Here is a 16,875-nt window from a genome sequence, read left to right on the forward strand (position 1 = left end):
ACATGCCACCCACAAGGGGACAACCACGTGCCTCCATTTTCCTGCTCGTTTCTGAATCACTGTCTTATCTGTCTTCCTCCCTCTTTCCCCTTAAAATAGCTGGCTTTACGGTCGTCTGTGCGCAGTCATATGATAAGCAGTGATAAAGACAAAAATTTTAAGAGCCAAGAAGGGATAAGGAAGCAAAGAAAGAGATGTGTTCTCTTACTCGTGGGGGTGGGCTTCTAAGACTCCAGTTTCCTGGAAATAAAGCCCACAGATCAATTTTAAATCTTCAGCCCCAACAATGAGAGGGTGAGGCAGACTATTTGGCTCAGAAACCCAAATGCTGCTCTCCGCTCGGTGTTATCAGGGACTTAGGGAGATAGGAGCCCCTCTAGTCCCCTCCAAGGGACAATCTCTAGCCTCAATTTTCCCATCTGTAAACTTTAGATGAAAACGCCATCCCTCTCCCCAAATTCCAAAGTGGTTCATCATTGCCGCTTAATACGAGTGTGCGTGTGACATGTTTCACTTTTCAGAGGTATATAAAATGAGTCTTTCAACACAAGGAGGTAGGCAGAGCCAACATGACCATTCTCATTTGATAGCTGAGGAAACTGAAGTTCAGAGAGGTTACATTTCTTCCCCAAGGTCACACAGCACATGAGTTGATAAAGAATAAACAAGCTACTGTGAATGCAGCACTTTGTGAATGTATGCTGGCCTTTAAATGCTTGAAAGCAGCCAGTAAATACAAGCTTGGCAAACCACGGCCCTTCCCTAGGTCACTCGTTACAATGAGAACTACCATCTATCGAAGGCATGCCCCTCAGATAAAAAGCCACCCCAAGACTGAGCGACCCTCCAACACACAGAATCAAATCAAATGGACACTGACAACATCATAAATCCCACACCACATATTCTACAATTTATTTTCACCAGAGAATTATAATAGTAATAATAGCTAACATTGTTAAGTGCTTATCATGTGACAAGCACTTTCCGTGCATTGTATTATTTATCCCAAACAACACAATTAGATGGATGTTTTACAGATGAAGAAATGAAAGCTCAGAGAGGCTACACAGCTTGTCAAAAGGTCACACAGCTGGTTTAGTGGTACAACCAGGATTAGAACCCGCCTCCCTCTAATGCAAAGCCTCTGCATTTAACCATGACACCACCTGCTTCAACACAAAGTGGCTGGGCTGCAACTTTTCCCCCTTACTTTTAAAGTAAAAAAAATATATATATATATATATATATGGTAATAGGGGAAATTCTGTGTGGGGATAAGAGGGTATATGGGACTGTCTATATGGCCTGCTCAACTTTTCTGCAAAACTGCTCTAGAATTCATTATTTTTTAAATGCTGAAGTAAAAGATAAAAACCCTCCCCAAGTATCAGTACCCCCTCTTGCTTTTTTTCTTTTTTAAAGCACATACAGATGTGTATGAGTATAATTTTTCAAATATTGCATTCTGTTCTGTCATGGAAGGAAGGAGAACACCCCCAAACAAATATCTAAAGAACATCTATTTTTTTTCGGTAAAACTTATTGTAATTTAATGTTAAAATTTATTTTAACTCATCAAGCATCTATTATGCTCAAGGCAACATGCCAAGAGTTAGCACAAAATGGCACTAGTTTTTCCTCTCAGGACATTTTCTATGGTGTGGATCATCCACACTCAACATCAGTATGTGTAAAAGGAGGGCACAGATGACAAATGCCACCAGGATTCCCAAGGCCAAAAGAGCCATAGCCTTGAGAGTTCTAGGAATGATGATGGCTCCAAAGGGAGAGACTTGGTTGGATGGCTAGAGTACCCCAGGAACATGGACATGGTGGGGACCGGAGCACAACGAAACCCTGGGCACGGAGGACAGAAACAAGTCCTCACGGAGCAGATTCTCAGCACAGATGATGTGGGGTTCACTTGGCAGAAAACGGGGGAGGGATGGGTGCAAGCCACGCAGGGTCCAGAAGTGCCTGGCAGGACGACGGGGCTGGACTCTATCCTATAAACACCTGGGGATGGAGGGACACTGTCATTGGCTCTGAGCACCTAGAAAGGGTATTTAGTGCCATCGCACAACTTTTTCACAAATCCTCTGGATTCCAGAGAACCAAACTACTAACGATATGAAAATCAAGCCTACTGCTGTCACCATGAATTAATACTCAGGCACCTGGAACTTAAATGAGATATTCTTAGATAAACAACAGGGTCCTACTGTAAAGCACAGGAAACTATTTCAATAGCTTGTAATAATCTATGATGAAAAAGAATATATATATGCTGTACCCCAGAAAATAATACAACATTATAAATCAACTATACTTTAATACGAAGAAATGACATATTCTTTTCTAAAATGAAAACTATTATCTATTTCTAAACCTGCTCAGTGGTCATGGTTAGGGACTGTGCCCTTTCTGTGAAGAGAGCCCTGATATTCACCATGGGAATAAGGAGACACTCCCGCTGCTCATAACAGGCCAATGAGGAGGACTCAGCTTCAAACGTGAAGGCAGGAAGGAGGCCATCTCCGTGATTCTAGGGGTTCTTGAAAGCAAACCCCAACTGAAAAACACGTTCCCTACTTTTGGTTAATGCTGGAATTATTTTAACAGGAGGCTAAGCCTTCCATTTTAAAGTGACTGTAAATTCCCTTCCTCTGCCCTAGGGGGACAAAGAGATGTCTGGGCATGTTTCATTATTGGGCTTGGGGGACACAGAGGCCCAGGTTGCCAGGTTTAACAAATAAGAAGACAGGACTCTCAGTTAAGTTCAAACTTTAGATAAACACTAATGAACACTTTATTAGTATAAGTAGGTCCCATGCTATACTTAGGACATATCTATAGTAAAAAAAAAAAGTTTTTGTTGTTTATCTGAAATTCGAGTTTAACTGCACATTTATCTGGCAACTCTGGGCTCAGGGCTATGAAAGAAATAGGATGGTGTCAAGGAGGAGGAGCAAAGGATACAGACAAAGGGGCTTGGGTGCCAAAGACAAACTTTTTTTACCTACTTCAAGATAGGGTGACTTTGCAAAAGCACGCAGCTGCTCATCATAGGACATGGTTAAATGCCCAAGCCCTTTCACCCACACTTATCTCATTTACTCCTCCCATCAACCCTACAACCTTAAAAGGATGACTAGTACTAATGCTTTTCATGACCTAGGAAGCAAAAGTTGCAGGATGGTAAGTGAATTTTCATAAACTCACAAAGTTATTAAAAAAAAAAAAAAAAAGACCTCTTGCTCCTGGGCGAATTCTGAAGGATTTGAAGGAAGAAGATGACTTATTTGACTGAAGAGAAGAAAAGGCAGTTTCTGAGAAATGATCCAATAAAGAAGGGCAGATGAGCTATTTGCCACATTTATTTTTGTTATTTCAATGTAAATTATCTAAAATGAAATCTGAGCTTAAAGACCAAGGGTCTTAACAGAAAACTAACAAGTAAATGTATCGTCCTTACGAGCATACAGTAATCCTCTCAAAAGACTGACTATTCTTCAACTCTTGGTACTCTAGCAATTCCAATGTCTAGGGCAAAAGCAAGGTCCTACTCTCTAAATGGAGTGGCTTTGGGTGCTGCCTACATTTGGGCTGGGCCAATAGAGCAGTCAGTGTGCACTGCATGGGAGGGTGGGCTTACAGAAGACACATGGTGGTGAAATAAAGTCAGATGCACTTTGGCCCAGAGAAATGGCCTGTACACCTGGACCACAGCAAAATGGGCTGTTAAAAAACCCTTAACCTCAGTTACCACATTGGGCCCACAAGCTAATGCAGGTGTGATGTTCAGGTCAAAACCCAACACGGTCTCTGCTTTTTAAAAAGGCAAGAGGGAACAAAGTGTCGGGAAGGTCCCTTCAATAGGACCGCAAAGAAAGCCCAAGGGTGGGTCATCTACGTTCCCTGCACCTCCCACCACAAGGGGTCACTTAAGAAGGGCTAAGAGTGGGAGTCCAGTTCTGCACACTTGGAATGCAGCAAATGTTGCTGGCTCATTTCAGAGAGGGAGGGGAGTAGAGACTCTAAAAGGTTTTGCTTGAGACTCTTCATTGGGAATTACTGAACATAATCCTCAGACAGAAGCACAGTTTTACCTGTACCTAATAATAAATATTAATTGCAGGTATTTACAAATAATAATTAATTACTATTTTTTTAAAATCTGCTAGAAGCTGGACACTTTTAAGTGTCTCCTCTAATATTAAAGTAACTCCACAAGACAGCTATTATTGTCTTCTATAGATAAGGAGACTGGTACAGATAGGTTAAATAATTTGCCCAATATTGTGCAGCCAAAACTAATCAAACTAGAATTCAACCTAGGAGGGACTGACTCCAAAGCCCACACTATTTTTTTTTTATATTCATGAATTTAAACAAGCCACCACTCAATTACATGAAAGATGCTACAAAGCTATTTTCCATCTTTGTCAGGCCTATCAAGAAATAAACAAAAGAAAATTAACTGGAAATACAGCATGCAAGATTGAGGTTAGCCCTCAGGATAGATTTCCTTGATAACAAAGAGTTCAATATATCATGAGTGATTTTGTTCAACATTTTGCTCTGAGCAAAATTCCTAGAACATAGAAAGTATTCAATATATATTTGCTGAATGGCTGGCTGGCTGGCTAGTTGGCTGGCTGGCTAGATGGATGGATAGATTAATGAATGAATAACCTATTCTATCCACTGTTTCTTTTCTTCAGATATCTTACTGTTTTGTTTTTTGTGTGTGATTTTTTCTTAATAAAGCAATTATTTTTGGATTGTACTCCTACTTAAATCTCACTAGTTTCCTAACTACCCTCATAACCCAAAATTCTAAAAACTGCCTGTTCAACATTCTTTATGCTCTTCTTCCAACTCACAGGGGCTCCCTCCCCTGTCTACTCAGATTCTATTTTCTACAAGGACTGGCTCCAAATCACACCCAAGAAGCCTCTGCCAACTACTAGAACCCACATTAATCCCCCTCTCCCGTGAATTCCCACAGTTCTTTGACTTCACTGTTTCATAAAAGGGTGTTAACCCTGAATCTCCAAATGGCCCATTGGAGAAAGGTCCACTCATTTTTTCTGATTACGTTTTTCAAAATATGTCCACAAAACACTAGTTCTATGGTGCCAATCATTCTTTTTTTTTTTTTTTACAAATAAGAATATTCTATGATGAAATAAGTTTTAGAAATAGGTGGTTACATACAGAGGCATGAAAGTCCCTTTGCTATATAGGTTATCTTGTAATCCTTAATATGCTAATGTACATTTGACTCTGTAACATTTCCCAACCTCTTTGATTGCAGACACCTGAAAATATTACAAAAGACTCCTATGCTTTGAAAGATATTCTGGCAAATACTAGTCGATCACCTGCTCCGTCCTTGCTGGCTGATTGATGAGTCTGTCAGCTGCCCCAAATGGTTTAGATAATCATCAGTCTAGAAGGTAGGAGAAATGGATTCATAGACCCTGCAATCTAGAAATTCCGCTTGCTTGTGTGTTTGTTTTTTAGAATATCCTCTGAATGGCTCAGTGGTACAGATAGAGGGCTCCATTTTTAAAATACACGTATTTTTGTGGGCCTTGAACACTAGGTAAAGAAGTGAGCTTTCAGAAATAGCTTTGTGAGTTTGATCACAACAATAAAGAAGGATGAGGAGGGGGAAAGGCAGAAATGGGCAATTTTTCAGGGGAGATAAGACTGAGCTTCATGGAGAACAATAAAGATACAATGCCATCAGGCACAGTCAAGGCCGAAAATGCAGAAAGCCAAGTCAGGACCACTGTTCACAGAGGCCTTACGGAGTATCTAGACCATGCTAACTCCTGCTTTCACAAATGTGGAATCTAAGGTCCAATGCCACCATGTAATGAAAGTCACCTCACTCACCATTCAATAAATTTCTCAAGGAAAGAAAAAGGTATTAGCCAATCCAGCTCTGGAGAGGCGAGGTCCAGATGTCCCCAGGCTCTGAAAGCCTTCTGATGAGCTCTCATGCTTAGTTGTAATTTTACATACCAGTATATTTATATTACTCCTTGATTAATACTGTGTCTCCTACTGGACTATATGCTCATGAGAGCAGGGACCAGGTTCCTAGCATGGTGCCTGGCATAGCAGATATTCAAAAAATATTCGCTAAGTGGCTGAAAGGATGGCTGGAACAATGAATGAAGACTCCTCTTTGTCCACTGGGTAGAATCTCTTGTGGGTTCTACCATCTTTCTTTTCAGCACTGCACTAGATGATGAAATTTGAAGAAGAGCAGAATCTAGGTCACTCTGGTTAAAGAGTGCTGCCTATTTGAGCTTCTACAAGACAAACCCCAAACAGGCAGCCTTTTACAACCAACGGACGAGGTTACGTGCACTTTCTGTGTGGCTCATGCTCTGGTCGACAAGCCTCTGTTGGGTAGAAGACATGTCTGCTCGCAAGATGCCTACATCTGGCTGTGGAAAGACAACTGGCATCAAGAGATGCTATAGTTTGAAAAAACAAACAAATCTATTCAAGAAGGACATAAGCAAAATCAACGTCTATTTTTAACCCTCAATCATTAATCACAGATGCGCCTACCGTGATTCTTCTAAACCATTCTTGAACCTGATTACATCTTGAACCTGGGTTAGTAGCTCAGTGAATTTACTCCTTGCAGGTAAGTGAAAGTGACTTTGCACAAGCTTAAAAACCACCACTCTGAGACTTCAAGGTGAGGTAGAGGGGACAGGGGTTGGGGGAGGGGGACAGGGTTGAGGACGGGAAGGTCCTTATTCCTGCACTGAGATCTGGCGACAGGCTTGCACTCCTTCCTCCCAGGCAACAGATACTACAGAGCTCAGTCGTATTCCCTGCGAAGTCTCCATTCATTTAGAGGTCGGTAAGGTACGATGACAACAGTCTGTTCCTGTCCTCTCAGTGCTCCCAGTGCAGTGCAGACTTTTGCCCACTTCACATGGCTTCTGCCAGAAAACTGGATTTCAAACAGGTGCAGCCTACTGATTAGCATTATAATAGATTGTAATTGCTTAACAAGCCCATACATACCCGGAGGAACTTGGAGAGAAATATAGTGTTTTGCCAAGTGTAGCTTTTATTTATGTAAAATACTGCAGGCCTGCTCCCGAGTTCTTTGAGTCTAAGTGAAACCCCTGGAAGCTTTGTCTGCGTGTGCTTCAATGAGCTCTGTGAGTTCAGGCGCTGGAATTTAAAATTTCACTTCTTGTTGCTGCCAATTACAAAGGGTTTTGTATCTAAAGCCGTTATGAGCATTTAAACTTGATTTTAAACTCGGCAAAGGTTGGACAAGTGGGCTTTTTCCTCTTCTCGGTATCATGGAACCCTGCGCCGGCTCCAAACACCCAGAGGGTATACAATTCCTACTTTTAGAAACCTCAGACCATCATCCTGTTCTGTAATGGTTATACAGCATTTGGAACCTTTATTTTGTGTGACAGTTTCATTCTTAAAAAAATGGTCTAATTGGGAGTTTGAAATTTGCAGATACTACTATATATAAAACAGATAGGGGGGAGGGTATAGCTCAGTGGTAGAACGTGTGCTTAGCATGCACGAGGCCCTGGGTTCAATCCCCAGCATCTCCATTAAAAATATAATTAAATGAATAAACTTAATTACCTCCCCCTGAGAAACAAATAAAAATAAAAACAGATAAACAAGTTTCTACTGTATAGCACATGGAACTATATTCAATATCTTGTAGTAACCTATAGTGAAAAAGAAGATGAAAACGAATATATGTATATGTATGACTGAAGCATTATGCTTTACACCAGGAATTGACACAGCATTGTAAACTGAAAATAAAAAAGAATGCAAAAAAACATGGCTTGACTTCTTATAATGTATATGTATACTAAACCAACACAATGTACATCTTAAATGTATACAATTTTTACTTGTCAGTTATCCCTCAGTAGGCTGGAAAACATAAAACAGTAAAAAATAAAGACACCTCAGATTTGATGGAGATGCTTCAGGTTGGTGCAAACTGCCACGTTCTCTCATAAGAACATCTTCAAGGATCCCACAGATTTTTATACAATAAAATACCCTTTTCTTCTGCCTTCTCCTCACTTTTTTCAACTGTATAGAAAGACTGTTTAATGAATTCACTCAACTGCTTACCCTACGGGTCTTCCCAAGTAGATTTCCTACTCCTCAGAGGCAGAAATGATTCCAGACACCATTTTTATTTAACCAAGCCCCCAATATCTACCATAGTGCTAGACCATAGGCAGGTACACCCTTGTTGGATTTAATTCATTCTCTCGTTCAACAGTGTGTCAGGAATTGTTTTGAGTACCAAGAACAGAGCAGTGAACAAAAACCTCCACTTTTATAGAACCTCTATTCTGGCGCTAGAGATGGGCAATAAAGATAAATGAGGAAAATATATAATACATAAGGAAGAGATAAGAGCTAAAAAGCAAAAATAAAGCAGGAAAGGAACATATAAAGTGTCAAGGAGAAGGGTAAAATTTTACACCAGGTTGCCAGAAAAGGCCTTACTGAGAATGTAACATTTGGCCAAAGGCTTGATCCAGGAGGGTATCTGAGGAAGGAACATTCTAGAAGGATGGAACAGCAGGTGCAAAGACTGAGGCAGGAACACGGTGAATAAGTTTAAGGGTGTCAAGTGGGTCAGTATGACCAGGAGAGAACTGAACAGGTGAGGATGGTAAGCAGTGGGGTCAGAGAGGTCATAACAGGAGGCCGACCATGTTGGCCTTATAGACAGTGAAAAGGACTTGAGTTTTCACCCTGATAGATTTGCGAGCAGAGTGACAGGATCTGATGAAGTTGGGGCAGCAGGGTACCAGTTAGGAAGCTGTTGAAATAATGGAAAGATGATCAGATTTGGGACATATTTTGAAGGCAGAGGCAACAGATGTTGCTGAGGGACTGGATATGGGATGTGTGAGAATGAGGCACATCCACAATGGTCTGGGCAGTTGGAAGGATGGAATTGACATTTCTTGAGATGGGGAAAACCATGAGAGGCTTAAACTGGAAAGGGGGGATATCAGATATACACTTCTGGACATGACTGAATTTGAGATGCCCTTTCCACAATCAAATGGTGATGATGAGAAGGCAGTCCTGAATCTCAAGGACAGGCAGGGGCTAGAATTAGGAATTCAGAGTCAACAGCATTGAGAATGTATTTAAATCCATGAAACTGGATGAAATTGGTACAGCAAAACCAAAACAGCAGCTCCCAAATATCCCTATTTCCAATTACTCATATGCTTCAATAAATAATTAACCTTTGACTCTAGTGGCCACAGTTCCAGACTTTCCAAAACAATCTCATTTCACATAATTCTCATATTTTCAAAAAGGCAATTGTTCAGTGTAACTAAATTATTTTTAGATGATGTGAGACTTACATAAATACATTCACAAATCAAAGAGAAAATTATCTTTCACTGGACCATATGTTCTGATTAAAGATTCTAAAACTACAAATACACACACACGTAACTCTTCAATTATTAATAAAATGGTTAGATCGTCCTGGAGCCAGGCCTCTTACTAAGAACTTTACAGAGATTCCCTTATTTCTCACAACAACCCTAAAAGTGAAAACTATTATATTCCATTTTACAAAGAAACAGACGTGAAAAGCCTAAGTCACAAGCCCAAAGACACACAACCAGTGAGCAGTTGAGGGCATCTCTGTATTTAGCGCTCAGAGATTCTGGGCGAGGGGCCCACTGAGGAGCTAGTGAGCTGAGGGCCTCAAACAGTCACTAAAGACACAGAGAAGGAGAAACAGGACAGACAGACAAGGCCTGACAGTCCTCGAGGCCCGAGGCCCTTTAACTTCAGGGACCCAAAGTCAAGCTGCTCTCTGATAGCACTGGGGCAAGAACTAACCCTTTCTTTGGGTAGTTGTTAAATAAGTTATTATTACCAAGGGAGCAATAATTAATTAGATAGTAAGTATTATAGGAGTCAGGAGGGAGCAAAGCAGGGAGAATCTGGAACGTCAGCTGCTAGGGGATGAATTCAAGACGCAGGTGCACACAAAGCAGGTGTAGACCATTCCCAGGACTCCCACTCCCTTTCCAGACCATCCCCACCTCGCTCTGCTTAAATGATAACAGAGGTTTTCAGGAGATCCTCTGAGACAGACTGCCTTACAAATGTCCTGAAGATAGATATTAACTACTATATATAAAATAGATAAACAGATTTCTTCTGTTTAGCACAGGGAACTATGTTCAACACCTTGTAGTAACCTACAATGAAAAAGAATATGAAAACAAATATATATATGACTGAAATATTATGCTGTACACCAGAAATTGACACATTATAAACTGACTATACTTCAAGAAATAAAGAATTAAAAAAAAAAAAAAGAGTCCTGAAGATAGAGATGGGCCACCAGCAGTAGAAAACTCACTGGGGCAGTTTCACCACTGCGGGTGCTCACACTCTGCCCAGGGCATCAGCATCTGAACCACTAGGCGCCTCTCCTTGCCTTTTGCATTGGAAGAATCTCCCCAAAGTCTTTGGGGCCAAGGCCCTAGAGCTAACCTCTCCAAGAGGGGTGAGGTCATATCTGCCAGGGTCAGTAGGGTGGGATAATTTTGAGAAGCTCTGTCAATGGGTTATTTTGGAAATATGAAACAGAAACACTAGCATTCCATTCCTTGACAAATGAGACTCCTCGGATGAAAAACATTTTGGAGGCTATGAAAAACTGGCTTCTTTAGGTCCTGTATAATAATCAACTCAGTAAAGAACTCCCTCTGGAGACAGCCCCACGGTCGGTTTAGGGGACATAATAACGAAAGCTACAATCGTTAAACATTCACTGAGCCCTTACTGACAGCCAGGCACATTGCTTTATGCACTTTGCATGTATCCGTTCCTTCCATCCCCACGGCAACCCCATTTCATTACAGGTGGGTACTTGTACTACCTCCCACTTTTTACAGAGGAACAAACAGAAACACAGGTTTGACGGTTCCCTAAAGGTCTCCAAAGGGGTTGGTGGTAGAGATGAGATTCTAACCCCAGCAGCCGGACTGCAGAGCTCCCCCCTTAGGTGCTCGGCCACCCCAGCTCTCAGAAAGCAACTCTGGGTCATTACCACTGTACTACAAGCACCTCTTCTACAGGAGGGAGTGACACAAACCAAAGACATCTTCAGAGGCTGGGAGGGTAGAATGGGGGAAAACTGAGCTCAGGATATAGACTGCGGGTGACAACAGAGCAAACTCCACACTGACAGGACCATCCAGCTGTAGCCTGTGTGCTGCAGCCACCCTCCCTGCCCCCTTCCCCACCCCCATCAGCCCTAAATTTTCAAGTATGGCTCCAACCAGCAGCCATTCAGCCTCCGGTTCTCACATGAATCCCGATCCTTCTAGTTTACACAATCACGCTTATAAATCTTGCTTTAGAAATGATAGTCTCCTCTAAAATCTCAGGACATTTCTCATGTACAGAATCTTGGCATATGAATTATCTGAAGCCCTTGCCTGCCCACAATTTCTCTTCTAGCTCCATGTTTCTCCAGGTATGCTCTAGCCAGAATCTCGAGGACAGCTTGTTAAAACTGAATATTCCAACCCTCATCCTAAACCACAGAATGAAAAGCTCTGAAGATGGGGCAGGAGAAGCTACACTTTGAACACGCCCACCCCCACCCAGTGATTCTTAGGGACACCAGAGTCTGAGTAGCGTTAGTATTTAGTTCTCGGGAAACGAGCTACAGCAATAGGGTTTAATGAGATTCTGCTTCAAGTCCGAGTGAAATCTTCTCGTCTCTCTGTAATGAGCTTTCTCTAAAGCAACCCCTTTTGTCATCACAACTGATATGTCTCTTATTGTCTGGAGAATAATGATCTCAGCCTGGCTTTTAAACATTCTAGAATCCACCTCAGTTTTCTAAACTTTCTCACTCTCCAGGGTTTCTGAACTGTAGCCCTCATATCACTACTGATTTTAAGAGACACCTGAGATGAACTTTTTATTTTAGAGGCCAAGTGTTTATCTTAGTGTAAATGAAGAAAAACTGTAACTACAGTATCCAAACCTGTGATTTCATGCATACTGGCGTTTAAGAGGGAAATAAAAGAATCAGAGTTTCAAAATTTTACGTAAGTACATAATAGCACAGGCAGTACTCAGATAAAAGTCTTAAATTTGGGGAAACTCCCTCTGCCTGCTTCTTTCTGAACAGGCACCCTCAATTTCAGCCATGTGTCCTTGATCACAGGCATTCTCTGCCTTTTCCCCAGCAGGTCTGTGCCCACGGAACACTGTTTCCTCTTGTAAATCTCTCTTTAAATATCACCCGTCATTTCACACCCAGTTCATTCCTCCTTCCAGGAACCCCCAGATTCTTCCAGCCATCCCAGTGCACTCCCGTCTTGAACTCCTTTAACATACTTAAGGTACCACTCATTTATAACCTACTTGCTACTGCAGTGTCTAGATGTATCGATTCAGTGTCATTTCCCTAGTGAAACGAAGCCTCCTGAGAATAACCCTTAGTCTCTTTACTTCTGGATCACACAGAGTGCTAAATGGTCCTGGTGGATCTCACCACAAAACAGGAGCTCGGTGAGTGAGTGTGAATTCATCATGCAACTGAATGAAATGTTCCACAGCAATGAGAGAAGTGGCTGTTGCATGCCCTTTATATCTCTGTACTCCAGGCCAGATTTTTCAGCCACATCTCTTCATCACTGCCAGGTGAAGAGCATAGAAGCCAGAGCCCAGGAAATTCTATCCAAAGGTGTGATTCTGTGGGTGTCCCCTGGCCAACGAGGGTGAGAAAGGTGACCTTAGCCATCCCGGGTGCAACTTATCTCTTTACAAGGGCCAATCACCTCTGCCGCTGTGTCCTCACTCTGGAGGAACCAGAGTGGTCACAGCATCCTGTAGTGAAAACAATGCTAGATGGGCAAACAGAATCAGCTCCACTACTTGATTCATCCTGTGGCTTTGGCCTTTTTGTGTCTCAGGTTTCTGAATCTGTCCAGTACCTGTCATGACTAATTCACACTTGCTATAAGGCAAAAGACACTGATTTTGAAAGCACTTTAAATTCTCATGTACAATAAAAACATCAGGGACACAGCATATGAATCTGCAGGGAGAATTAGATGGGGAGGCCAAAGGGCCCAGTTCTCCACTGGGCAAGTCGTGGGCAATAGAAGGTGTGGTCCCTACTTCCAACCCTCCCCCATTTGCTTCTCATGTGACCTCAGGTACCCACTTAGCTTCTTTGGGATTCAACATCCTTATCTGTGAAATTTGCCTGTGCACTAGATGATCTGATCTAGGGCCAAGTCCAATGTGAATTTGAGAACGTGAGAATGATAGTCAAACAAGACTAGTGCCCACTGCACACTTCACTGGAAGTGCTCAGTAGTGGGGCTGGGGCCCCTTGTGCCCAAGATTTGGGTGGGCCCTGGCAAAGTATCACCAGAGACACTCAGATACCCTTCCCTCCAACCAGCACCTGTTTTGTGGATAAAAGTAGACCTGTTGTTCATCCTACCCTCTCTCCACCTGACTGTCCAACTCCCTCATCTGCAACATACATGACAAAAGGCCCCACTTTCTCACTGCCGTAGGCATGGTTTTTTTCTTCCCCTTCCTTTTCTAAAACAACTTCAAAATCACAGGTTTTTAGTGTTAAGATCTGGCTCTGAAATTAGTTATCCCTTCAGCTCCCCCTCAGACACGCACTGCTTTCATGAGTGAAAGGGCTAAAGGCCACGTGTGGAGGGGAAATAGGGGAATAAATGGGAATTCTCGTGGTGGGAGGGAGGCAGCGGCAAAGGCCATTGGTGAACTGGTAGGGAATGGAATGGCCCTGTGTTCTTTGGGATTCCATAAAGGTCTGCCTGCTTCCCAAAGTGTAAGCCACAAATCTCCTAGGGTTGTAGTTGCTGTGGTTTTTTGGAGCTTCCCTGTAAGCCCTGTAACCATGGTTTCGGGCAGACTGCATCACAGCCGTGAGCATAAAGGAAAGAGGCTTTTTCCTATTTTCCCCTAAAATTCTGTCTTCTTAAATATGTACACACACACACACACACACACAGAGTGATATGCCAAGATCACTCGTGTGCAGCCTTTGACCCTAGGACAAAGTTATTCATTTTTAATAACTGAACATCTCTCCATGAGAGTCAGATATCTTTTTGTATAGACCAAAAACCCCTGAAAAAAAATCCACCCCAAACCACACCTGCTCTGGGCGCAAACAAGTAAGAAATCTGAAAATAAAGAAATCCATTTCTTAATTTAACAGCTTCCCTCCAAAAAAGAGCTAAAAACAAGGTTGCTTTTCTGAGTGCCAAGGTTGAATGCATTTGGCTTATTGCATGTGGACAGGGCCTATTTCCAAGTCCATAATATTTTGACAATGCAATCAATTAACTCAGCTTCAGACTTAGAAATAGTATCGCATCAAACAGTGTCTTGAAAGTCAAAACAGGGAAACAATATAACTTTAAGTAGGATTCAAAGCACTGACTTTCAACTACTTACAAAAGCAGAACCATTTTTATAATACAACACTCGCTCTGGATGGATGGGCAATGCGTCGGGCGCAATAAGCTCGGCTGATGTCTCTGGGACCCCGGAGGGGGCTAGAGAAGAAGGCATTTTTCTCCCTGTATGTCAGAAGATGAGCTAACCACCTCGCAACAGAACAGAAATGGAGCTAGCTTCCTCCCGGAGGTAAAAAATAAAACAGCTCCTCACTCGGCTACGCAGGACAAAGCCAGGACGTGAAAGAAGCCTTCAGCCTAGGGTTCCACGTGCCTCTCCAAGGACGGAGGCGCCCACCCACACACAATCACACACGGCCGGCCCACCATGCGCCTGGGGGAGGCGCCGGGTTCTCCGCCAACCTTCAGCACCCGCGGCTCCGGGCGCCCAGCTAGCGAGCTCCTCGTAGCACCCCCTGTCTGGAGGGGGCAGAGGGCCGTACTGTCTTTTCAAGTCTCATCTTCCTTGCCCCAATGCCTACTTCTCCACAACTACTAAGTGGAGAGTGCTTCCCCAAGGGAACTGAGGCATACACACACACCTCCCAGAGGGCAGTAAGTCCCTGCGCTCCACGACCAAAGCCAAGGCCGCGAGTCTTCCCCTGAGACCCCACTGCCAGGCTCCTGGACCAGGAGGCGCTCGACTCACCCAATCCTCAAAGTGGCGGCTCCCGTTCTGCAGCAGCTCCTCAAACTGGATGGTGCAGTTGGCCACGAAGTCGTCGTAGCCGATGGGGGCATCGTGGAAGACGGCCAGCTCGATCTTGCGCCCGTTGCACACATCGGTGACGAACTCGTCGTGCCAGGCCGGGCTGTTGGTCTTCTGCTTGGTGGCTGTTTGGCCGATGCGCGAGTCGTCCACATTGAGGGCGATGTAGGGGTCGAGAAGGAAAGTCTGCGGCCGGGGTCCCACCGCATGGCGCAGCGACCAGGCTGTGGGCTTCAAGCTCACGGCCTCGCAGATTTTGATCTTAAGAAGGCCATTGAACACTACCATGGTCGGGGAGGGGAGTGGGGGCCGGGGTCACTCCGTCCGCCCCGAGGGCAGGAACGAAGATCCGACGCCGCGGCGCTCCGAGCCACGGGGACTCGTGGGTCCCCTCTAGCCCCACCCCACACTCTCCCTACACCTTGTAGCGCTGCGCCCTGGCGCGGGCGATTCTCAGCCAGTGCATGTATTTCCTCGCCGGGTTCCTAACGGAAAACAGGGAGGGGGGGAGAGCTGGGGGACGTCCGTGTTTGGAGCAAGTCTCTCCCCCCCTACCACCAGCGGCACATCCAGAAGAGGAGACGAGCTGTCGGCTCCGCTGCAAGTCGCGGGGGCTGTCTCGCTAGCTCTCCCGGTCCCGGCTGCGGGGAAGGGGGCGCCGCGCCCGGCGCTTACCTACCTTTCGGAAACATAATCCCCGGGAAATTTCGACTCCGGGAGGGGGAGGGGGAGGGGGAGGGGGCGGTGGGACGGGGCGGGGACGAGAACCCAGGGCGCAGATTTCAACCCGGATCCTCTTCGCACACCCAGCGCCTGCCTCTGACCGCGCGGGGCGGGGGATGGACCGAGGGATGTGCAGTCTATCCGGAGGGATGCATGTCGAGAGGAAATGGTCCTCCTCGGAGCCAAATTTTTAAAAATCCTCAAGCCACACGGCCAGCCTGGTCGCTCCTCTTGGGCGAAGCCGCGCCGCGCGGCAGTTGGCGACCGGGAGGCGCCAGGAGCCCGGAATCTCACACCCGCGCGGGCTCGGGAGTCGGGGTGGCCGCCGCTCCGGCTCGGGGCGCAGGCCGGCACTGAGCAGTGCGCAGCGCGGCGGAGGGGCCGGGACTGCGACTCGGCGCGGCCCCACCTCCCGGGCGACGGCGCCCGCCTGCGGCGCTCCCCGCGTCCGGGCTCTCGGCTGAGGCTCGCTCTCTGCCCGCCAGCCCGCCCGCTCTCCCCTTCGGTGTCTTCTCCCTCCGTCGGTGTGCGAGCGAGTCTCCCTCCCTCTAATGCAGGAAATGCGCAAAAGACGTCAGTGTGTGTGTATGTGTATGTGTGTGTGTGTGTGTGTGTGTGTGTGTGTGTGTATACGCGCGCGCGCGTGCGCGCGCTCCTGTGTTTGGGGAAATAGAAAGTTTTGCCAGTTGGGGGAGCAATACGGGAAAAGTGAACCGAGGAGAGGACGATCGAGAGCTGGCCAGCCTGCCCCGGTCGAGGCGCCGGGCGGGGGAGCGGGGGCGGGGACCCCACGCAGGACCCCGGGGAGTGGCGGCCTTGGGGGCGGGGATGCAAGCCCGCCGGCTGATACCTGGTCTGTGGTCTCCGTGGGGAGTCCAA

General features: G+C 45.1%; 1 protein-coding gene across 4 annotated transcripts in view; it reads right to left on the reverse strand.

Annotated features, from left to right (window-relative positions):
* Window positions 1-16,579, reverse strand: part of PRKCE (protein kinase C epsilon) — a 472,047-nt gene extending 455,468 nt beyond the window's left edge. Inside the window, exons 1-2 of one of the 4 annotated variants that reach the window (XM_031466941.2) lie at window positions 15,953-15,970; window positions 15,214-15,758 (exon numbers count right to left, since the gene is read on the reverse strand). In XM_031466941.2, the coding sequence (XP_031322801.1) occupies window positions 15,214-15,561 (348 nt within the window). In that variant the 5' untranslated portion in view covers window positions 15,562-15,758; window positions 15,953-15,970. Of the gene's footprint in view, window positions 1-15,213 lie in introns of all 4 variants that reach the window. The other 3 variants (XM_064494525.1, XM_010997167.3, XM_031466942.2) reach the window with 3 other exon arrangements.
* Between the last annotated feature and the right edge of the window lie 296 nt (window positions 16,580-16,875).

The sequence above is a fragment of the Camelus dromedarius genome, chromosome 15 (assembly GCF_036321535.1).
Source record: "Camelus dromedarius isolate mCamDro1 chromosome 15, mCamDro1.pat, whole genome shotgun sequence".
NCBI classification, from domain to species: domain Eukaryota; kingdom Metazoa; phylum Chordata; class Mammalia; order Artiodactyla; family Camelidae; genus Camelus; species Camelus dromedarius.